A 16,948-nucleotide genomic window follows, 5' to 3' on the forward strand; every position below is an offset into this window, starting at 1 on the left:
GTCGAAGACCCACTGTGAGCAGGATAGTCATGGTTTTGGGACATGTTCATCGAAAGCACGGCCATCACTTTCAACCCTTCCCCCTCGCCGATCAATTGCTACAATGGACGGCCAGTCCCTCGAGTACGCGAATGAGAGTAATGCGGCCAGAATCGTCGGCGTTGTCGGTGCCTTTCACTTTCTAGCAATCACTTTCGTCTCTTTGCGTATCTACGCTAGAGTTGTCGTTCTCAGAGCCTTCGGTTTGGATGATGCTCTCATTGTCGTCGCTGCTGTATGCTTATCCTGGAAGATTTGCACAAGTACTTCTGAGACACCCTAGCTGACTAGTTTTGGACCAAGCTTCTAGCACTGGCATCGTGGATTTGCCTAGTCCTCCAGATACCACACGGCCTCGGCCGTCATGCGACAACGATAGCTGTTGACGAGCGGATAAAATTCGAGCAAATCACCTTCTGGAAGACAGTGATTTCGGATGGAGTGGCCATGGGATTGTTGAGAATTTCCATGGCATACACCTTGCTCCGACTAAAGAGGGACCTCAACTGGTACCGGTGGTCGTTGTACACCGTGATGGGTATGTTGTCTAAGCCAACATTGGTCGCTTGAAAGACAGCTGACAGACTTTTGCTTCTTTCGACAGGCTTCGTTGTTGCGTATTCAATCCAAGCTATAGTCTGGCTGTTTGTTTACTGCACCCCTTACTCTGGATGGTGGGAGTTCCAATGGATGAATCCGTTTGATCCAAGGTGCCACGACTTCAATGTCTTCCTCAACCTCACATACTGGAACATATGTCAGTTAAAACTCTTACACTAGCAGGGTATTGAACAAAACCTAACCTGCTTATTCTCAGCGTGCAATATTTTCACCGACGTCTGCTTGGGAGCTCTGCCCATTCCGATCATCTGGAGCCTGAAGATGAAACTTCGAGTCAGAATCTATGTGATAGCAATCCTCAACTTGGGATATTTGTAAGTGCCTTCAATCACAAAATCCTGTCTGTGCTGACGTTCATCAATGGGAAGCGCTGTATTGATGGGAATCCTCAAAGCCGTGTTTATGCTTACAACCGGCGGTGCCCCTGACGCTATTTTTGACTATTGGGTTCATTTTTGGCAAAAGTAGGTCGCTGAGCAATGGAATATCGAGTCTCAAGTTCTCTGCGGCTAACCCGAAGTACCTGTACAGCCTCCAGCTCAACATCGGTATCATAGCAGCATGCGCATCCTTCCTCAAGCCCCTCGTCGGTCGCTACTTGAAGATCAACAGCTCTGCTGGCTACTATCCCAGCTACGAGAGATACAATCACAGCGGCCGAACACCACTTGGCGCCGGGACGGGTGGGAGTAAAGCCCAAGTCCACAGCAAAAGGCGAACTATGATTCACGAAGGAAACCTGCAGGACGAATACGAGCTGCAAAAGAGGGATGCAATGCATATCAGAGAGCAACAGATGTCGCCGACCACAACTGAGATCCATGCAGGGCGTTCTATGAGGAACTTTGGGGATACAATAGGCTCTGTGTGTCCCTCAGGCGCAGCCTCAGACACAAACAGTGAAGAGTTGATTTTGCAGAAGACGGAGCCGGCGCAGGGAATTGTGTGTACGAGAAACTTTACTGTACATTACAGCAACAAATGACATCATTATTGACGTGAGCTGCAATTGAGTCGAATATTTTGAATGGCTGGAACAGCAATGCCTGGCTCAGACCGGACGGAATGGCTCTCCAGCGGCCAAACATTAATGCAGATCAGTCTGGTCTTGCTGGCAAAACTGCCGATGACTCAGAGAAGAACGCATTGTGCAACCGAAATCTAGCAACAAGTACCAAATGCTGACTTCTACAATCTTCGCTTACCTAACATCTCTTGTTCACTGATAAAGAGGCGTCTCCAAGGAACATGGGATGGTGGGAGGTCAGCCCGGACGCATAGCTCCGCAAAATATTTGGCAAGCCAGGGGCGGGGGCCGGAATCAGGGGTTAATCTTGCGACAATATTAATTGATTCCTTCCATCGCCCCGAAAAAGCAAGGTGTAATAGTCTATTCCAGATACGTACTTGAAGAAACTGCGCATGGAATCATGCCCCCCTTTGCCAAAGAAACGTGTGCTGCCGCCCCCACCAACACACACCATGAACTGAGGAGCCCCTGAGATGCTTGTGTGAATACCGCGTGCCTGACTGGAACCAACCGACTTGGCCGCCCCGAAAAACGAATGATCAGTGCAATAGTGATCAAGTTGATTATTAATTGGCCTAGGATGATGATTATTTACTCTATTGGGGCACCTTCAGAGTCGGGGTATCGCGATAGGCCGGGGGGAGTACGCCCTCAAGGGCTGCCTTGATCTGCAGCGCAAGGGTCCGTGAATGCCATCGATGCTGCTGCGTGTATCCACCCATGATCCAGTAGTTCTCCATGTTTAGATGGCGCTTCCACATTCCACGGATCTCGCCCTCCTCATCAAGGTTCCAGGTAGCATCGAGACGGGCCGCGATGTCCTCTGGGCCGAGAACGTTCTTATCTCCGTTGACCTTGCCATCCGTGTTTCCACCGCCAAGGACCTCGGCAGCGGTCTTCCTGGCGTCCTTGTCGGCAAAGCCGGTGCACCACAGAATGGCATCCGCGTCAACGATGCTGCCGTCCGAGAAGCGGAGACCCGTCTCGGTGTACGCCACCGGCTCGGCTCCCGCTTTGAGGCCGGCCTTCCCCTCAGCAATCAGGCTTGTAGCACCGACATCGACATAGTGCCCACCGGCACGCTCGAGGAGGTTGTGCATCAATGCACAATCGGGGTCGCGACTGTCGAGAACAGGGAAGCCTGCAGCGGCGAGAGACGCGTAACGATCCGGCTCTTGTAGCGCTAACTGAGCGAAGAGACCGCGGCCGAGTTGACCGTCGATGCATGCGGGCAGTGTCAAGAACATCCTGTCGCCGGCCTCGACACCAAAGTTGTACGCTCCAAGACTGCGGGGATTGCAAACATATTCAACTGGCACAATATAGGTCGGTGAGCGGACAACCATGGTAATCTTCAGACCAGTATCGTGACAATCTTGCAGCACGTCGAATCCTGTGTTTGCAGAGCCGACGATGATCGCGGACTAGGGGCTCGCGCGTCAGCAACCAGAAAGTACTGGCCTCAAAGGGAGAAGATCTCACCTTCACACCCTTTTCCTTCAAAATAGTGGCGTTCTTGTAATCCGCCGAATGAAGTCTGACGCCCTTGTAAAGATGCTCGTTTGCAATCTTCGGAGTGTACGGCTTCTGGGATGAAACCCCGGTTGCTTGTACGAGGTGCTTAGAGATGGCAGTACGCTCTCCATCAGGAGTCTGGAACTTGACAGTCCACAGCTTTGTCGATTGATCATACGAGGTCGCCTTGATCTTGGCCGAGGTGATGATGTTGAGGTTGAGGGCTTCCACATATCGTCGAGCCTGCTCAGCCAACTCGTCTTTGGTGAGCAAGTGATCCCCACACAGCTCCTCGGGGTAGTCTTCATAAGAATGACAAGATTAGCAAGCTCTCTGGAATATGATGGACGCTATATGTATGCTGACTTACCCAAGTAAGGCAGCTGGCAGAAAGCGGTCGGCACATGGAACTTCAGATAATCGTATCGGAGAGCCCAGTTGTCACCCACTCTGGCGTTCCTCTCGGCCATCACGCTGTCGACACCAAAAGCTTTGAGACGAGCGGCAAGGGCACACGCGCTGCAGTGATCAAGATTAGCTTGGATCTCTGCACAAACATGTGTGGGTGACCTACGCATTGCCTCCGCCAATGATGAAAACCTCAGACTCAATGGTATCCATTTCCACTAACTGTCTCTTGGGTGCCTTGAGAAGACTTTCATCTTCGGGATGAATCTCAAGATTCTCTAGCTTGGTACTTAAGATCCAAATCTTCCACTCGATATTCTCCTTTGAAACATCGGACTGGCGCTTGACGGGAAGAAGGATGAGTCTGCTGCTGCAGGTGGCGGCTGGTGAGGCGGTTCTGAAGGTCGCCGCACAATCGATGAATTGCTGGACTAAGATCAGCTCTTCTATTACTTGCCGATTTGATCAATCGTCCGATGTCGTATTTGCTACCTACCAGTACTGGGGTAGCCGGGATGAACTGAGCTGAGCCACTGATACTGAGACCGCCAACGACGCCCCTCAGTTGCGTAGTCTCCAAAAGTCCGGCAGCAACGCCAGATGGGGTGGAGAAGCTCCGTAGATGGTATGTTAGAGCAAGCTGGTCCTTCCAAAAGGCCTGGTCAGGAAAGAAGCATTCCGTAAGACGAGCGGCATCGCGGATTTCCAAAGCAGCATTGAATGCATTCAACGTGAACTGGGCTTGTTTTGTCGGTTCGTCGCCACCCATGGAACCCTCTTGCACGGTTCTGGGGGCGATCATAGGGACAGGATTTTGGGCCATCATCTTCCGCAGATCCCCGAGCGGGGGGTATTCGATGGGAGCCTTGACCGGTTCCATGGCTTTGGTTCATCCTTGCGTCAGTAACGCTGCCGGCATTGGAGGTCGAAATCACCTACCTGCAGTCATAATTGCGTGTCAGTAGGGAGTGAAGAGAAGTTAATGTTGCATACAGCAGGTGAATCTTGGGTCATCAGCCGCCCGTAATGAGGGAATTGAACATAAAGTAGTATCTGCGACGGAATCTGACCGTTGCAATCGGCAAGCGCAACGGCAAGCGGGGACAAGAATCCTTCTGCCATCCTGTAGTGCGTTGCCGTTTAAGAGCCCCTCTTTGGACCCCTTGCAAGTTCTCTCTTTCAGGGTATCTTCCATTAGCGTGCAAGGGTCGCGGACCAGAACCCGCTTCCGAACTGCTGATTCTACCTGGTACCTGAGTCGCGTCCCCGGCGCCAACATGAAGCTGTCGTCGTCCTCGGTGGAGTATGCTAACATTTTATGGCACGAGATGTGAACAACCGTTGAACACTTGGGGTATGCCATCCATCCGCAACCCATATTGACATTAACGGTGTTCCTCAACTCGCCGCTTTGGGCAGAAGAATTTCCGAATCGAGCTCGCGGGTGCCGAGACGCTCCAACCGTAGATAGTTCTGTTGTGATAATTGGGCCAGTCCCATGTACCAGGAACTGATGCTTTCCTGCAGGTGTTTCTGCCCGCACTTGGTACTCAAGCACTTTTGCATCGTTTACAAGGCACAAATTACGCGGGCGAGCTTATGGGTGATCTATGCGAGAGGAAAACCGTTATCCTCTCTCGAGGATCTTTCTTTTACTCAAGCTCTTGTGAACTCAGATGACATATCATGCTGTTGCGCGGGATAAGCGTGGTCGCCGTTGAATCTTTCGCTGATGACACAGAAGTAAATGCCACTAGTCAGGCGTCGCAGATGAGGAAGCCTTGAGTTTGACTCAAAACCCGGTACAGGCAAGTCTGTGTGTAGATCCTGATCCTCTCGTTGGCTACTTACGTTTTGTCTGCCCGACCATCATCTGAACTTTTACATATTCAACCCACCGGCTAACTCTACACAGCTGTCTCACCCTTACCCGGGGCTCTGCCTGTCCAATGACTCCTTACGCGTAGCATGTAGGTATATGATCGGTTGTCTCTTCGTCTGCGGCACTCCCTCCAATGCGGAGACAGAGCTTGCCGTTCATTCTATCAACTCTCAACCCTCGCCATGTCGTTGTCATCGGACGAGCTAGAAGCCCTTCTAGCCTCACCAGCGCTGGCACCGCCAGAGGGTGTCACGCCGAACTTCGACAACCCGCCCAACCAAAATGACCTTGCCTGGGCTGTGACAACAGCATGTATGGTGATTGCCACACTGTGTCTATTTTTGCGCTGTTACGCACGTTTGTGGATCGAGAAGAAAGTCCGCATCGAAGAAGGTATTGCGCCCCTTTCAAGATTCAGCGCCGTAAAAGTTTGAGGTTTAGCTAACACGGTACAACGAGTAGTTTTGATGATTCTGGCCTATGTGAGTATTACAAACAAGCTTTTGTCTAGAACAACCTTCCACTGGCGCTATGGATAACTCCGCTGACTGTCATTTCTAACAGGGAGCGTATTGGGGCACCGCGTACGCCGCTTACGGCATGATTTGGACACCAGGCTATTATGTACACACATGGAATCTCCGAAACAAAGATCTCATTCAACCTCTATATGTGAGTTGTCTATAAGCGTTATTTGCATTGCACCACTAACCCGCGAAAGTTGATTCTTGTTTATGGATGTTGTTACTCAGCCGTCCTGCCCCTGATCAAAACCGCTATCCTTCTCGACTGGTGCCGAATTTTCACCGCTGGCGATAAACGAAAAAGTGTGTTCTGGTGGTGTTGCATGGGCGTCGTTGGCTTCCAGTGTCTCTGGGGAATACTCTGCATCATTCTGCTGAATATACAGTGCACCCCTCATAACGCAATCTGGGAATTCTACTTGCCTAGCAAGTGTTTTGCCCTGCCAAAGGTAATGCTCACGTCGGCGAGCGTTCAAGTTGCCACGGATATTGTGATGGTCCTGCTACCACAACGGATCATTTGGGGACTGCAAATGAATCTGCAAAGAAAGATCGGAATCTCGATCATCTTCGGAGTTGGCATCTTGTAAGGATATCGATCCTGTAGTGGGATTACTCGCTAACAATTGCCAGGGCATCGATCGCCGCTTGTTTCCGTCTCGACCATACGATCGCGTTCGCCCAAGCAGCAGACACAATGTACTTCATCGGCCCCTTATTATTCTGGGCATGTGCCGAAATGACCTGCGGCTTCTTCATCCTCAGCGTTCCCTGTTTGCCAAAGATAATCAGAGAATCTGGCCTTCCCCGCAAGATGAAGAGCGCGCTTGGCATCAGCGTAAAGACAACAAACCCGTCGGACCAGAAGTCATCAGACTACGCGACTGGTTCCACACCGCAGCGATCAAAGTCTGGACTCCACGCAGACAGCTATTACAAGATGCGGGATGACGGGGTGTCTATGACTAATTTTGATAGATCGGAATCGCAAGAACAGCTCCACGGGGGCCCTTCTGGGCAGGATTCCACGCGAGATGGGAAGCTTGGTGTACAGGTCACCCGCACAACTCAAATCACGGTTACTTCGGGGTCAAGGTCTGGCAGCGACACGGACGAAAACATGACCCCTTGGGCTAAATGAGGTGATCGGAGTGGTATCGGGATGTGGGGTGTTCGGCCGACCAACTTCGGAAAGCCGGCCGCACCCGAGCGGCCCGTATTTCTAGAGTTGACAGGTCAGATGGGGAAAATTAAATAAATCAAAGTGACTTGCAGGCAACTGCACTGTCGTAGTGTCTACCCGGCGAGCTCTCCTACGCCAAGCTGCTTCTGCGTGCATACTCTGCAGCTTTGGGGTTACGATTGAGCTTTGCGATAGGTAGCTAACGAGAGATTCCGCACGTTCGCTGTGTCATCGTTTGTGATCGACTTCTTGTAGCTGGTATTCCATTGCGTGTGTTATTCCTGCGTGAACAGCATCTGAAGTGCATCAAAACCTTGGAGAAATGCGTGCAAAGGACCACTGGAAGCGCACAAAGTCCGTGCCAACCAACTTGAACGCCCCAGGAACTTGGAGCGGTTCGTCTTCTCCGTACCACCAATGAATGACAATCCGGGCTCCAAGCTTGACCAAGATCCGCTGGCGGCAGATTTGACGACGTTCGGAACGCACGCCAGGGCTTATCTAGCCAGCACGCTCCCTGCTCTTCGGAGATTCGCAGTTACGCGCGGGCTGGAGACCTACACCAAAGGGTATCCACTCTCAGTGTCCATTTTCCTCCTTCGACATCTAGGCAAGACGCTTTCTCGCTTCAACATGTCGTTGAAGGACTCCTATAATGGTTTGATGGCATTTCCAAAGCTGGGAACAGGAATGATAGATAGGGAACATGGCTTGACAAGACATTCCGTGACTGAGAATGGGGACAAGAGTGGTTGAAAACGGTCGACTTTAGCAGTAGGATCAAACAGGGGAAGATTGCAGGAGATGTTTGTTTCTAATCATAAATGTTTCTGAAGTATACCCTTCACCCCGTGGAAGAAAGTTGAGTTCTGTGGCCTTTGTGTTTATCCTCACTGTATGGTGAGCGCTTCGTCTGTTTAGTACTCAGTTTCAGCCTTGCGCATAGGTACCAAATAATTTGATTTGTTGCTACAGAAACATTGTCGCGTCTCTAGACTTTGAATAAAGCTCCCTACGGGTTGCCATTCTCAGGAGGCCCTATGGCTTGCTACGGGGGTCTCCTGGCGACATCTTCACACTAGGTTTGCCAGAGGCTTACTGTCACCCAATCGCACCAACAAAACCAGGCCTGCGCATTTCAACAACTTGGCCAAGAAGCTTCGTCCCACACCAGCCGCTACGTACTGATCTCTTTCTCTCAATGAAATATTCGGCCTTGTCTATTCAAAGGCTTCTAGCAACGGTGGTCCTTTTCTGCGAAGCTACCGGCAAGCTCGACCGGCAGTTTCAGGAAAAGAGACGACATTGAGCCATCCGTGGCGGCTAGATACGCTGTTGTTCATGATCAGCTCAGCCTCAAGGGGCCTATTAAGTCTCAGAAGGGCCGCTTTGAAAAATGCGTGCTGTATTTCATTGTAGTAGATATCAACACTGTTGAACGTTAGCAAGATTACCGGGAATGTGATCAGAGGGTATGCCGACGCAGGCACCAAACTAGGATATTTGAATTGGCAAATCAGTCCATCGCGAGCTGTGGCAAGTATGCGACTCACACCAACGGCGTCCTTTCCAAACTTGCTTTTTACACGATTGCCGTTGCTGTCCTTGGCAGCGCATTCGCCCGAGGACTTCGTACACTGACGATGAATAGGAAATCCAGGGGCGAGACCAGGGTCAGTGGTGAACCAATTCGGAAAGGCACACTGCAAATGATTCATCAACCAGAGGTTTTATGTAGTTCAGCCTTGATTTGGAGCGGTTATACGCACACAATATACGTTCTGACCCTAGTAAATAGTTAGAACCGCGTCATACGATAGATAGTAGATTCGAAAATTCACATTATCACAGCTGAGAGCCGGGCTTTCATAAGTACCGTGGTTGCAATACATGTCGAACTGGGCGGCGGTCGATCCTGCGAACATCGCATGAAGCAGAGCGGAAACTCTCACCATCTTGCGACTATGTTGGTCTGATATGAGGCTGGCGTTTCATGCAAGCTGTGTGGTAAGATATGAAGTTTCTAGTGGACTAGGTGATCATGACAGTGAAGGCAGACTGGTACTAAGATTATATACAAAACCTCCTTGGAGGAATATCCGTTTTACTGATGCGTCTTTGTAAAGTAGTGGAACTCGGAGGCTTAGTAAAACCGACGCTGGTGCCTCGGTCAATAACTTCCGCTTCTTTGCGAATACCGAGGGCGTTATCTAGCCGAAAAACTCAATTATGTTAGGAATAGATGTTGTCCTAATACCGACTACAGTTGTTGGCTCATAAACCACGAGTCAAGACAGGGAAGTAAATAGTTACCTGCTTTGTAAACGAGTCAGCAGGCAATCAAATGTACTGTCAAGATGCGATTCACAGACTGCGAAACCCGACTTGGACTTACCTATGAGGTTGATCGTTTCGACTCACCGACTTTCAAAGCACAAGCGTGTCAGAAGCCCCCCACGAATAGTATAATAAATTTGTGTAAAGCTTGCTAAGAATTCATTTAATGAAGAATAACTAGATGTTCATGAACCCGCAGACGGTTCTACCTGGGGAGTGAATCATTTGTATATGGCAGAGAAGAGCCTGGAGTTCCTCGTTTGCCAATGTCACAAACGTCAGGAAGAGAGATAGAGCACCAGAACCCTCTAGGGGAGATGTCCGTAACATGGGTAAACTATTCTTGCTAACTTCCGCAGAAAGCCGCAAGGTTCACTTATTCATCGTCAGAGATGACGGTGTTGGTCCTGAGTCAGCCACTGAGGGGGGCGTAAAAGAGACCCAGAAACATAATGCCAGCATCTCTAAAGATAAGTACACATCACATGTGCTTATTGGAGGTCATAACGAAAGGGGAGCCCCTGAGTGGGTCAGGGGTGCATCAAGGATGGTGTTCGCTCCGAAGATGGCACCCCAAGGCGCGCATCTGACCCAAGAGCAACTTGGGAGTGAGGTGGTGACATCAGAGGTCAAGATGCGATGACGGACCGGAACGCAGATCATTGAAAAGGAAGTGAGATAACATTAATTCCCGAGAGATTTAAGTCTGTGGAAAATTTTGGATTTGTCCCGTACTTGCACTATTGATCCGCGCCAGAGCTTTCGCAACGCGTATAATATGTAACGATAAATTGATTTTCAACCTGAAAACTCTTATTTTGTACCACGGGCCTGGAAAACTACTCATGGGCGATAGTAGACTCGTCAAGATAGTCTGTGGTCTATCAGTTTCGAAGCTTATTGAAGAAATGACCAGAGCCTACGTCTAGGAGCATGTACGGTGCTGCAGATGTCAACACCTTTTTGTCTCAGAGAGTTCCAACACTTCTGGCAGTGTTTGGTTCTTAGGTAGGGCACTGAGCACAATCAAAGTTTTATAGACATAAACTGAGAGCAGGAGAAAAAGAAGAGTGCATCGATAACAACAATACCATGATCTTGATACGTCATTTAATCAAATCAAAGTCTGACACCAAATCTCTCACCATTCATTACTTGTACTTATTCTCTGTCTGAACTGGTATTAACACAACCATCAAGAAACGAATATCGAAGGCGTGAAAAATTTCCCAAACTGCCCAACTGCCCGGGCTTATCTCTCAAAGCTGGGTCTCTCAGCTGGGAGCAGTCACAAATCCCTTCGCCATGACCTCCTGAATCCCCTTTGCCCACACATTGGCCATCTTGACATATCCTCCATCATTCGGGTGTCTCGTATCGTTCAGGTCATTAAGTGTTGGTGCATCTGGGCTTCGCATATCGACAAATCCAAACTTTGCGCCGGATTGTTGGAACTGAGCTGCTACTGCGTTGTACTGTTCGTTGATCTTGACACGGCACGCGTCTTGCTCCGGGACTTTGTTGGCGAGGATAGATGTCAGGATTACCGTCGATCCGGGGCTTTGTTGGTAGATCTTGTTGATCATCGCCGTAACGTTGGCTCCAGCATCTGGAACCTCCCCGCCTTTGTTGCAGTTGTTTGTTCCAGCATCGACGAGGACCAAGTTCGGCTTTAGCATGGGAACGGCTTTGTCTGCTGAGTCCGCAATTTGGGCGATGCTGAAACCCCCGGTCGCTTCGACAGCATTGTCTACAAAGTTGCCGTTTGTTCTCGTGCCGACATAAGATACAGTCATTCCCTGGGCGACCAAAAGGTCTTGCAGGTCTTTGCGATAGCTGTTGCCGGTGGTAGAGCCTGTACCGAACGTGACAGACGCACCAAGTGCCATTATGCGCAGCGGCACAGCTGGAGCTGGCGGAGCCTGCCGGGGAATATTTGGGGCCGCGAGCGCCCCGATACCGCCGAGTAGCGTAACGAGAGAGATGTGCATCGTTGATGAGTTTTGTCCAGGCCAAGCTGGTCGAAGAAAGAAATGACAGAATGAAGGTGTTCAACACGTGAAAGACAGTTGCGAATCATCCAAAGGCATGGATTTGGATATTCAGCTGTACTTATTCGATTGCATGAGCCCATGTTGAGGCGTCCGTGCTGTTCTAAGTTGGGCTGGTCTCTGATACTCGCACGGAACCGGATGCGGTTTCACTCTGCCTCGCTGTGTAACAGTCCAATACCATTCATCGCTCAGCCCCACTATGATCTAGAAACTGGACAGTAGTTCGGGACGATGGAAGCTTGGTGCAGATGATCGCCAGGCACCGCAAGAGGGTTTAGCTCACTCGCAGCTGAGACGACCTGGTGTTGCCTGCAGGAACAACTTCTCGAGGCACCCATCGTTGCCAGTAACATTGAACGTTTGCCGAGATCCAAAAGCTTGTATTATTAGAAGAGGTGTCTTTTCCTCTATTGGACGATCCTTCGTGCCTGTCATGGATGGCGAGTCTGGATGTGGCCAGTCAGAAGAGCAGCAAGGGCGATAGTTAGATTCTAGGAACCGGTCAGGCGGAGAGCGAACTTCCCCTATCACTTGTATCCTTCCGTTGACAAATCTTTAAACCCAGTGGTAAAACTGCGACTGTCCACGCGTGCCTAGACCTGCTCTCATGGTCACCTGGTAGAATCCAGTACGGCTCATCGCACAGGACAGACCATTGAAAATACGGCGAGCGCCACCCCCGCAATATGTTAAGTACGAGGCATTCGCACCCGAGGCTCGATTTGCGATGTTCGCCAGGATGAAGACCCTAGGCCTGCAAACAAAAAAAGTGCCCGTATTTATGGGAGCAATCGAAAGGTCCTTTGCGTGCGGAAAGCCGCAATCTAGACTGTTTAGCTGAGCAATCGCCGCAAGGTTCCTCCAGATTCACAGTCGGCTCATCACGCGAGTGGCTACATATCCCTGAGTTCCTGCAGAACATGAAACTTGTCACATGCCAGTTCGTTTTATGTCAGGGGCCGCATGGATTGAAGACGACGATCAGACGGAAAGCTGCTCTAATTCAAGCCGAACTAGCCGAGAAAAACGTGGCAGAGATTCAAGACATTGAAACTCAATTACATTGATGATTATCGGTGCGTTATCGCCTTGATTGTCGAAGTAGATCAGTCACTACGCTGTCGCCGCCTTCACAATCATGGCTGGAGCTGTTTTCTTTTTGTTCGGTTGGGGAATATCTAGGAATCGCAATACTTCTCTTACAACCAAAGTCCTAGTCTCCTGGGATAACTCGTTCCACCCAGCTGTTCTTATTATTGGATGCTCTCCAAAAGCTGGAAAATCTGTTGACTCGTTACTCCGTGGGACATCAAGCAAGACGGTACATTATCTTCGGATTTTGCTCAGAGTGCGCTGCAGCATAGCAGTTGAGAAGTCATGCATCTGCCCACTCAACGGCCGCCATTAACAACTTGCCGTGACGCTGATCCGACTTCGCACGCCTATGGAGCATGGATTAGTCCTACCGACATGGGCCCGCGAAGATTCAATGAGCGGGTGCAACTGCGCAATCCGGAATGCGGGGGCTTAGAACTGTGAAGTCCGTCGTAGACCCCGAGTGGTCCCACAAACTGTGTTGGTAACTCTAACCGGTGTTTGGACGAAAATCCACCCTCATTGGAAAAAACGGTGAACTCCTGGGGACAAGCTTATCGAATGCCTGTCAGTCGAAATCAACCAAGCGGGGGCCAGGTGGAACCTTCGACATCAAGACCAACAGTTGCGCCATTTGGCATTTAGAGAGTCGTATGCTCTCGCTGTCAGCAGACTCAAAGTCCGGGAATTCCCCGGGCAAAATGAGTCCACATATCCACCAAGAGAACCACCCCCAACCTTGCTTCGACCGCGGTCGACGTCGTGGCGGAGAGTCGCCGATGCGGAGGGCGCGGGGTAGGTCGGAGAGGACCCGCCGGCAGTCGTCTAGTTTGTCAATTGGCCAATTGGTTTGATGATTTATCACCCCAGCCATCCGAGTTAACATTACGATAGTCATCGGACTATTCTCCGATCTCGCCAGTCAGAGCCGGTTAATGTCGAGTCATGAATCCACAGTCTGCATGTTGTCTCCATGACTTTTTGTGAATAGGACCGATTGAATGAGGTCCATTTCGGGCCCTGCTTCACCGGGAATGACGTTGATCGGGTACAGTCACCGAAAGAAAACAACGGAAGCCCGGTTTCAATCGCCGGGTGCCATCATGGGAGGACTTTTAAGAGCCGGCTATCCCCATACCATCAGGCGAGCTCACTTCTTGTTGGCCCTCACCGGCATCTCACAGCGATCTCAAAGGCTCCCCGAACTCACAGTTCAGTCAACACCAGCCAGAGATCCAAGATGAAGACAGGCGTTCTCCTTGCGGCCGCTCTCAACGGCGCCTTGGCTGCCGCGCAAACCAACGGGTCTGCTCCGTCGGAAGTCCCTTACTACGGTCGTAGTCCTCCGGTCTACCCCTCTCGTAAGTGTCACTCTTAAAACAGGTCATGGTAAGTTTCTAACATTTCTTAGCCGCTGGTAACGGCACCACCAACCCAAGCTGGGCGGCTGCATACCGTCAAGCTAGAGCTTTGGTGGCAGACCTGACCGTCGAGGAGAAGGCGAACATCACCCGAGGATGGACCGGTACTTGTGTCGGCAACTCAGGCGCGATTGAGCGCCTTGGCATTCCGTCTCTTTGCTTTGCGGATGCTCCTGACGGAATTCGCGGTCAGGAGTTCGTTTCCGCTTTCCCGGCCGGTATCCATGTCGCGTCTACCTTCGACAAGGCGTTGCTGTACAAGTACGGCAAAGCACTTGGTGACGAGTACTATGGCAAGGGAATCAACGCTGCTCTTGCCCCTTGCGCAGGTCCTCTCGGCCGAGTCGCTCGCGGAGGCCGTAATTGGGAGGGACTTTCGAATGATCCTTACCTTGCTGGCGCCGGCATGGGCGCAATTACCCGTGGAATTCAAGATGCGGGCGTCATCGCTACAGCCAAACACTGGCTGCTGAACGAACAGGAGTACCGCCGTCGTATCTCTGACCTCGGTGAAGCCATCAGCTCCAATGTTGATGACCGTACGCTCCACGAGCTTTACGTTTTCCCCTTCATGGATTCTCTCAAGGAGGGTGCGGCATCTGTTATGTGCTCTTACCAACGCGCCAACCACTCATATGGCTGCCAGAACTCACATCTCTTGAACGGTGTTCTCAAGACTGAGCTTGGCTTTGAAGGCTACGTTGTTAGTGACTGGGAGGGTCAAATGACTGGAGTGGCCTCCGCAAACGCTGGATTGGATCTGGTCATGCCCGATGCTGGGTACTGGGGCGACAAGTTGGTCGAGGCAGTCAACAATGGTTCCGTCACCGAGGACCGCCTCTCGGACATGGTCACGAGAATTCTGGCCAGTTACCACTACCTGCGCCAGGAGCATGCTTTTCCCCAGTCTGCTATCCACTCCAACTTGCAGAAGGCCTACCCCGTCGACGTTCAGGCCGATCACTCCAACTTGATCCGTCAGATCGGCGCCGCAGGCACTGTTCTCGTGAAGAACGTTAACAAGACCCTGCCATTCAAGAACCCCAAGTTCCTTTCCATCTACGGATACGATGCGACAGTCAAAGCTATTCCTTGGGAGAACCCTTCTCGCTACGGCGGCGGCTATGAGGTCAACTTTGGCTGGGAAACATTCAACGGTACACTCATCACTGGTGGTGGTTCTGGCGGCAGCACGCCCCCATACGTCGTTTCGCCTTTCCAGGCCATCCAGGAGCGCATCGCTAAGAACAAGGGTATTCTTCGCTGGGACTTCTACTCCGAGAACCCGTCCCCCCCTTACGTCAACTCTGAGGCTTGTCTCGTGTTCATCAACGCGTACGCCTCGGAAAGCTTTGATCGCCTGAGCTTGACCGATGAGTTCAGCGACAACCTCGTCAAGAACGTGGCTGCCAACTGCTCCAACACCGTCGTAATTGTTCACTCTGCAGGCATTCGCACTGTCGATAAGTGGATCGAGCACGAGAACGTTACCGCTGTCGTCTTCGCCGGACTTCCTGGTCAGGAGAGTGGTTACAGTCTGGTCGATGTCCTCTGGGGTGACGTGAACCCCTCTGGCAAGCTTCCTTACACGGTTGCCAAGCTTGAGTCCGACTACGGCGACCACCTGAACTCGAGCGCTTCGGATGACTACTTCCCGGAGAGCAACTTTACCGAGGGACTGTACATCGACTACCGCTACTTCGATGCCCAGAACATCACCCCCAGATACGAATTCGGCTACGGCCTCTCGTACACCACTTTCGAACTCGCTGATCTGACTGCCGGTCTTACTGCCGCTGCCGACACGGCCGAGTACCCCGACCCCGAGATCGCCATTGTTCAGGGAGGACATCCATCTCTTTGGGAGACAATCGCCGTCGCCAAGGCCGCCGTTACCAACACCGGTGATGTCGAGGGCGCAGAGATTCCCCAACTCTATGTTGAGATTCCTGGTGGCGGTGAAGATACCCCCGTCCACCAACTGCGCGGATTCACCCGCATTTTCCTGTCCCCGGGACAGACTTCTCGTGTATCTTTTGAGCTCACACGACGTGATCTTAGTGTCTGGGACGTTGTAGCTCAGCAATGGCAACTGCGCAGGGGTACCTACACCCTTTGGCTGGGCAACTCCAGCAGAAACCTGTCTCTGAAGACGACTATTGAAATCAAGTAATTGGTAATTAGAAACAGTCAAAAGTTACTGTTAATGAAGTCAATGTAATTTCAGGAAGCTGTTCTGTGAAGTGTGTTTGCATGATTCTTGCAAATAATCAATGGCCTCTATGATTGATTCGTGTTGCCAATCAGTCAATATGTGCTGGCGCCCATCGAAGTTTGGTCATACATTCTCCAGGCAATGAGAGCAATCGGAGATACCCAGCCAAAGTTCAACATTACCCCGGGGAAGGTAAGGCGTATGCTAGCTATGATTTCGGAATTATCTAGCAATTACTTTGTAAAGCCGAACTGCGCCAGGCTCTGTCATTTATCCTGGGAATGCGAATCATCATGCTGTGCCTAACCACATGTTCGCCCGCACTGATAATAATAACCGCTGCTAAGTTTGGATTATAAAGCTTAAAGAGGTTCCGAAAGACTGAATTGTTGTGGAGCGCACTCCCAAAGACCGTGACCCAGAGCCGGAGAGACGGCTCGGCGCTAGTCAAGCCACCTAGCCCAACACAAGGCCCGCGGCCATCGTTCGTCCGTGGAAATAGCAAGGCATCCTGGATACCAAATTTGGAGGTTAGCACAGTTTACAACGAGTTTGAGATGTCACTGGTTCATAGTTGTAACATAAAAATGGCCAAGACACGCTGCATTTTCATTTGAGTGAAAA

The 16,948-nt window shown here is 50.9% G+C and overlaps 5 protein-coding genes across 5 annotated transcripts; 3 read left to right on the top strand and 2 right to left on the bottom strand.

Moving 5' to 3' along the window:
• Positions 1-103: 103 nt before the first annotated feature.
• CGGC5_v002567 (uncharacterized protein) lies at positions 104-1,645 on the top strand (the record flags this gene model as incomplete). Its single annotated transcript, XM_066150989.1, has 6 exons — positions 104-274; positions 343-577; positions 644-796; positions 857-974; positions 1,029-1,124; positions 1,192-1,645. 6 exons carry the CDS (start codon positions 104-106, stop codon positions 1,643-1,645), a joined length of 1,227 nt encoding a protein of 408 aa, XP_066009708.1.
• Positions 1,646-2,286: 641 nt separating this feature from the next.
• On the bottom strand, positions 2,287-4,493 carry YUC1 (putative indole-3-pyruvate monooxygenase YUCCA1; the record flags this gene model as incomplete). Its single annotated transcript, XM_032025096.2, has 5 exons — positions 2,287-3,114; positions 3,173-3,507; positions 3,576-3,724; positions 3,780-4,039; positions 4,110-4,493. 5 exons carry the CDS (start codon positions 4,491-4,493, stop codon positions 2,287-2,289), a joined length of 1,956 nt encoding a protein of 651 aa, XP_031878284.2.
• Positions 4,494-5,677: 1,184 nt separating this feature from the next.
• On the top strand, positions 5,678-7,160 carry CGGC5_v002569 (uncharacterized protein; the record flags this gene model as incomplete). Its single annotated transcript, XM_066150990.1, has 5 exons — positions 5,678-5,807; positions 5,955-5,977; positions 6,060-6,167; positions 6,217-6,605; positions 6,653-7,160. 5 exons carry the CDS (start codon positions 5,678-5,680, stop codon positions 7,158-7,160), a joined length of 1,158 nt encoding a protein of 385 aa, XP_066009710.1.
• Positions 7,161-10,813: 3,653 nt separating this feature from the next.
• Positions 10,814-11,530, bottom strand: CGGC5_v002570 (uncharacterized protein; the record flags this gene model as incomplete). The annotated part of the gene is made up of 1 exon (XM_032025093.1): positions 10,814-11,530. The coding sequence occupies one exon, from the start codon at positions 11,528-11,530 to the stop codon at positions 10,814-10,816; it is 717 nt and encodes a 238-aa protein (XP_031878283.1).
• Positions 11,531-13,928: 2,398 nt separating this feature from the next.
• On the top strand, positions 13,929-16,282 carry bglM-0 (putative beta-glucosidase M; the record flags this gene model as incomplete). The annotated part of the gene is made up of 2 exons (XM_032025092.1): positions 13,929-14,049; positions 14,100-16,282. 2 exons carry the CDS (start codon positions 13,929-13,931, stop codon positions 16,280-16,282), a joined length of 2,304 nt encoding a protein of 767 aa, XP_031878282.1.
• Positions 16,283-16,948: the final 666 nt, after the last annotated feature.

Source organism: Colletotrichum fructicola, assembly GCF_000319635.2.
Source record: "Colletotrichum fructicola Nara gc5 chromosome Unknown KSG_Nara_v1_contig01, whole genome shotgun sequence".
Taxonomy (NCBI): Eukaryota; Fungi; Ascomycota; class Sordariomycetes; order Glomerellales; family Glomerellaceae; genus Colletotrichum; species Colletotrichum fructicola.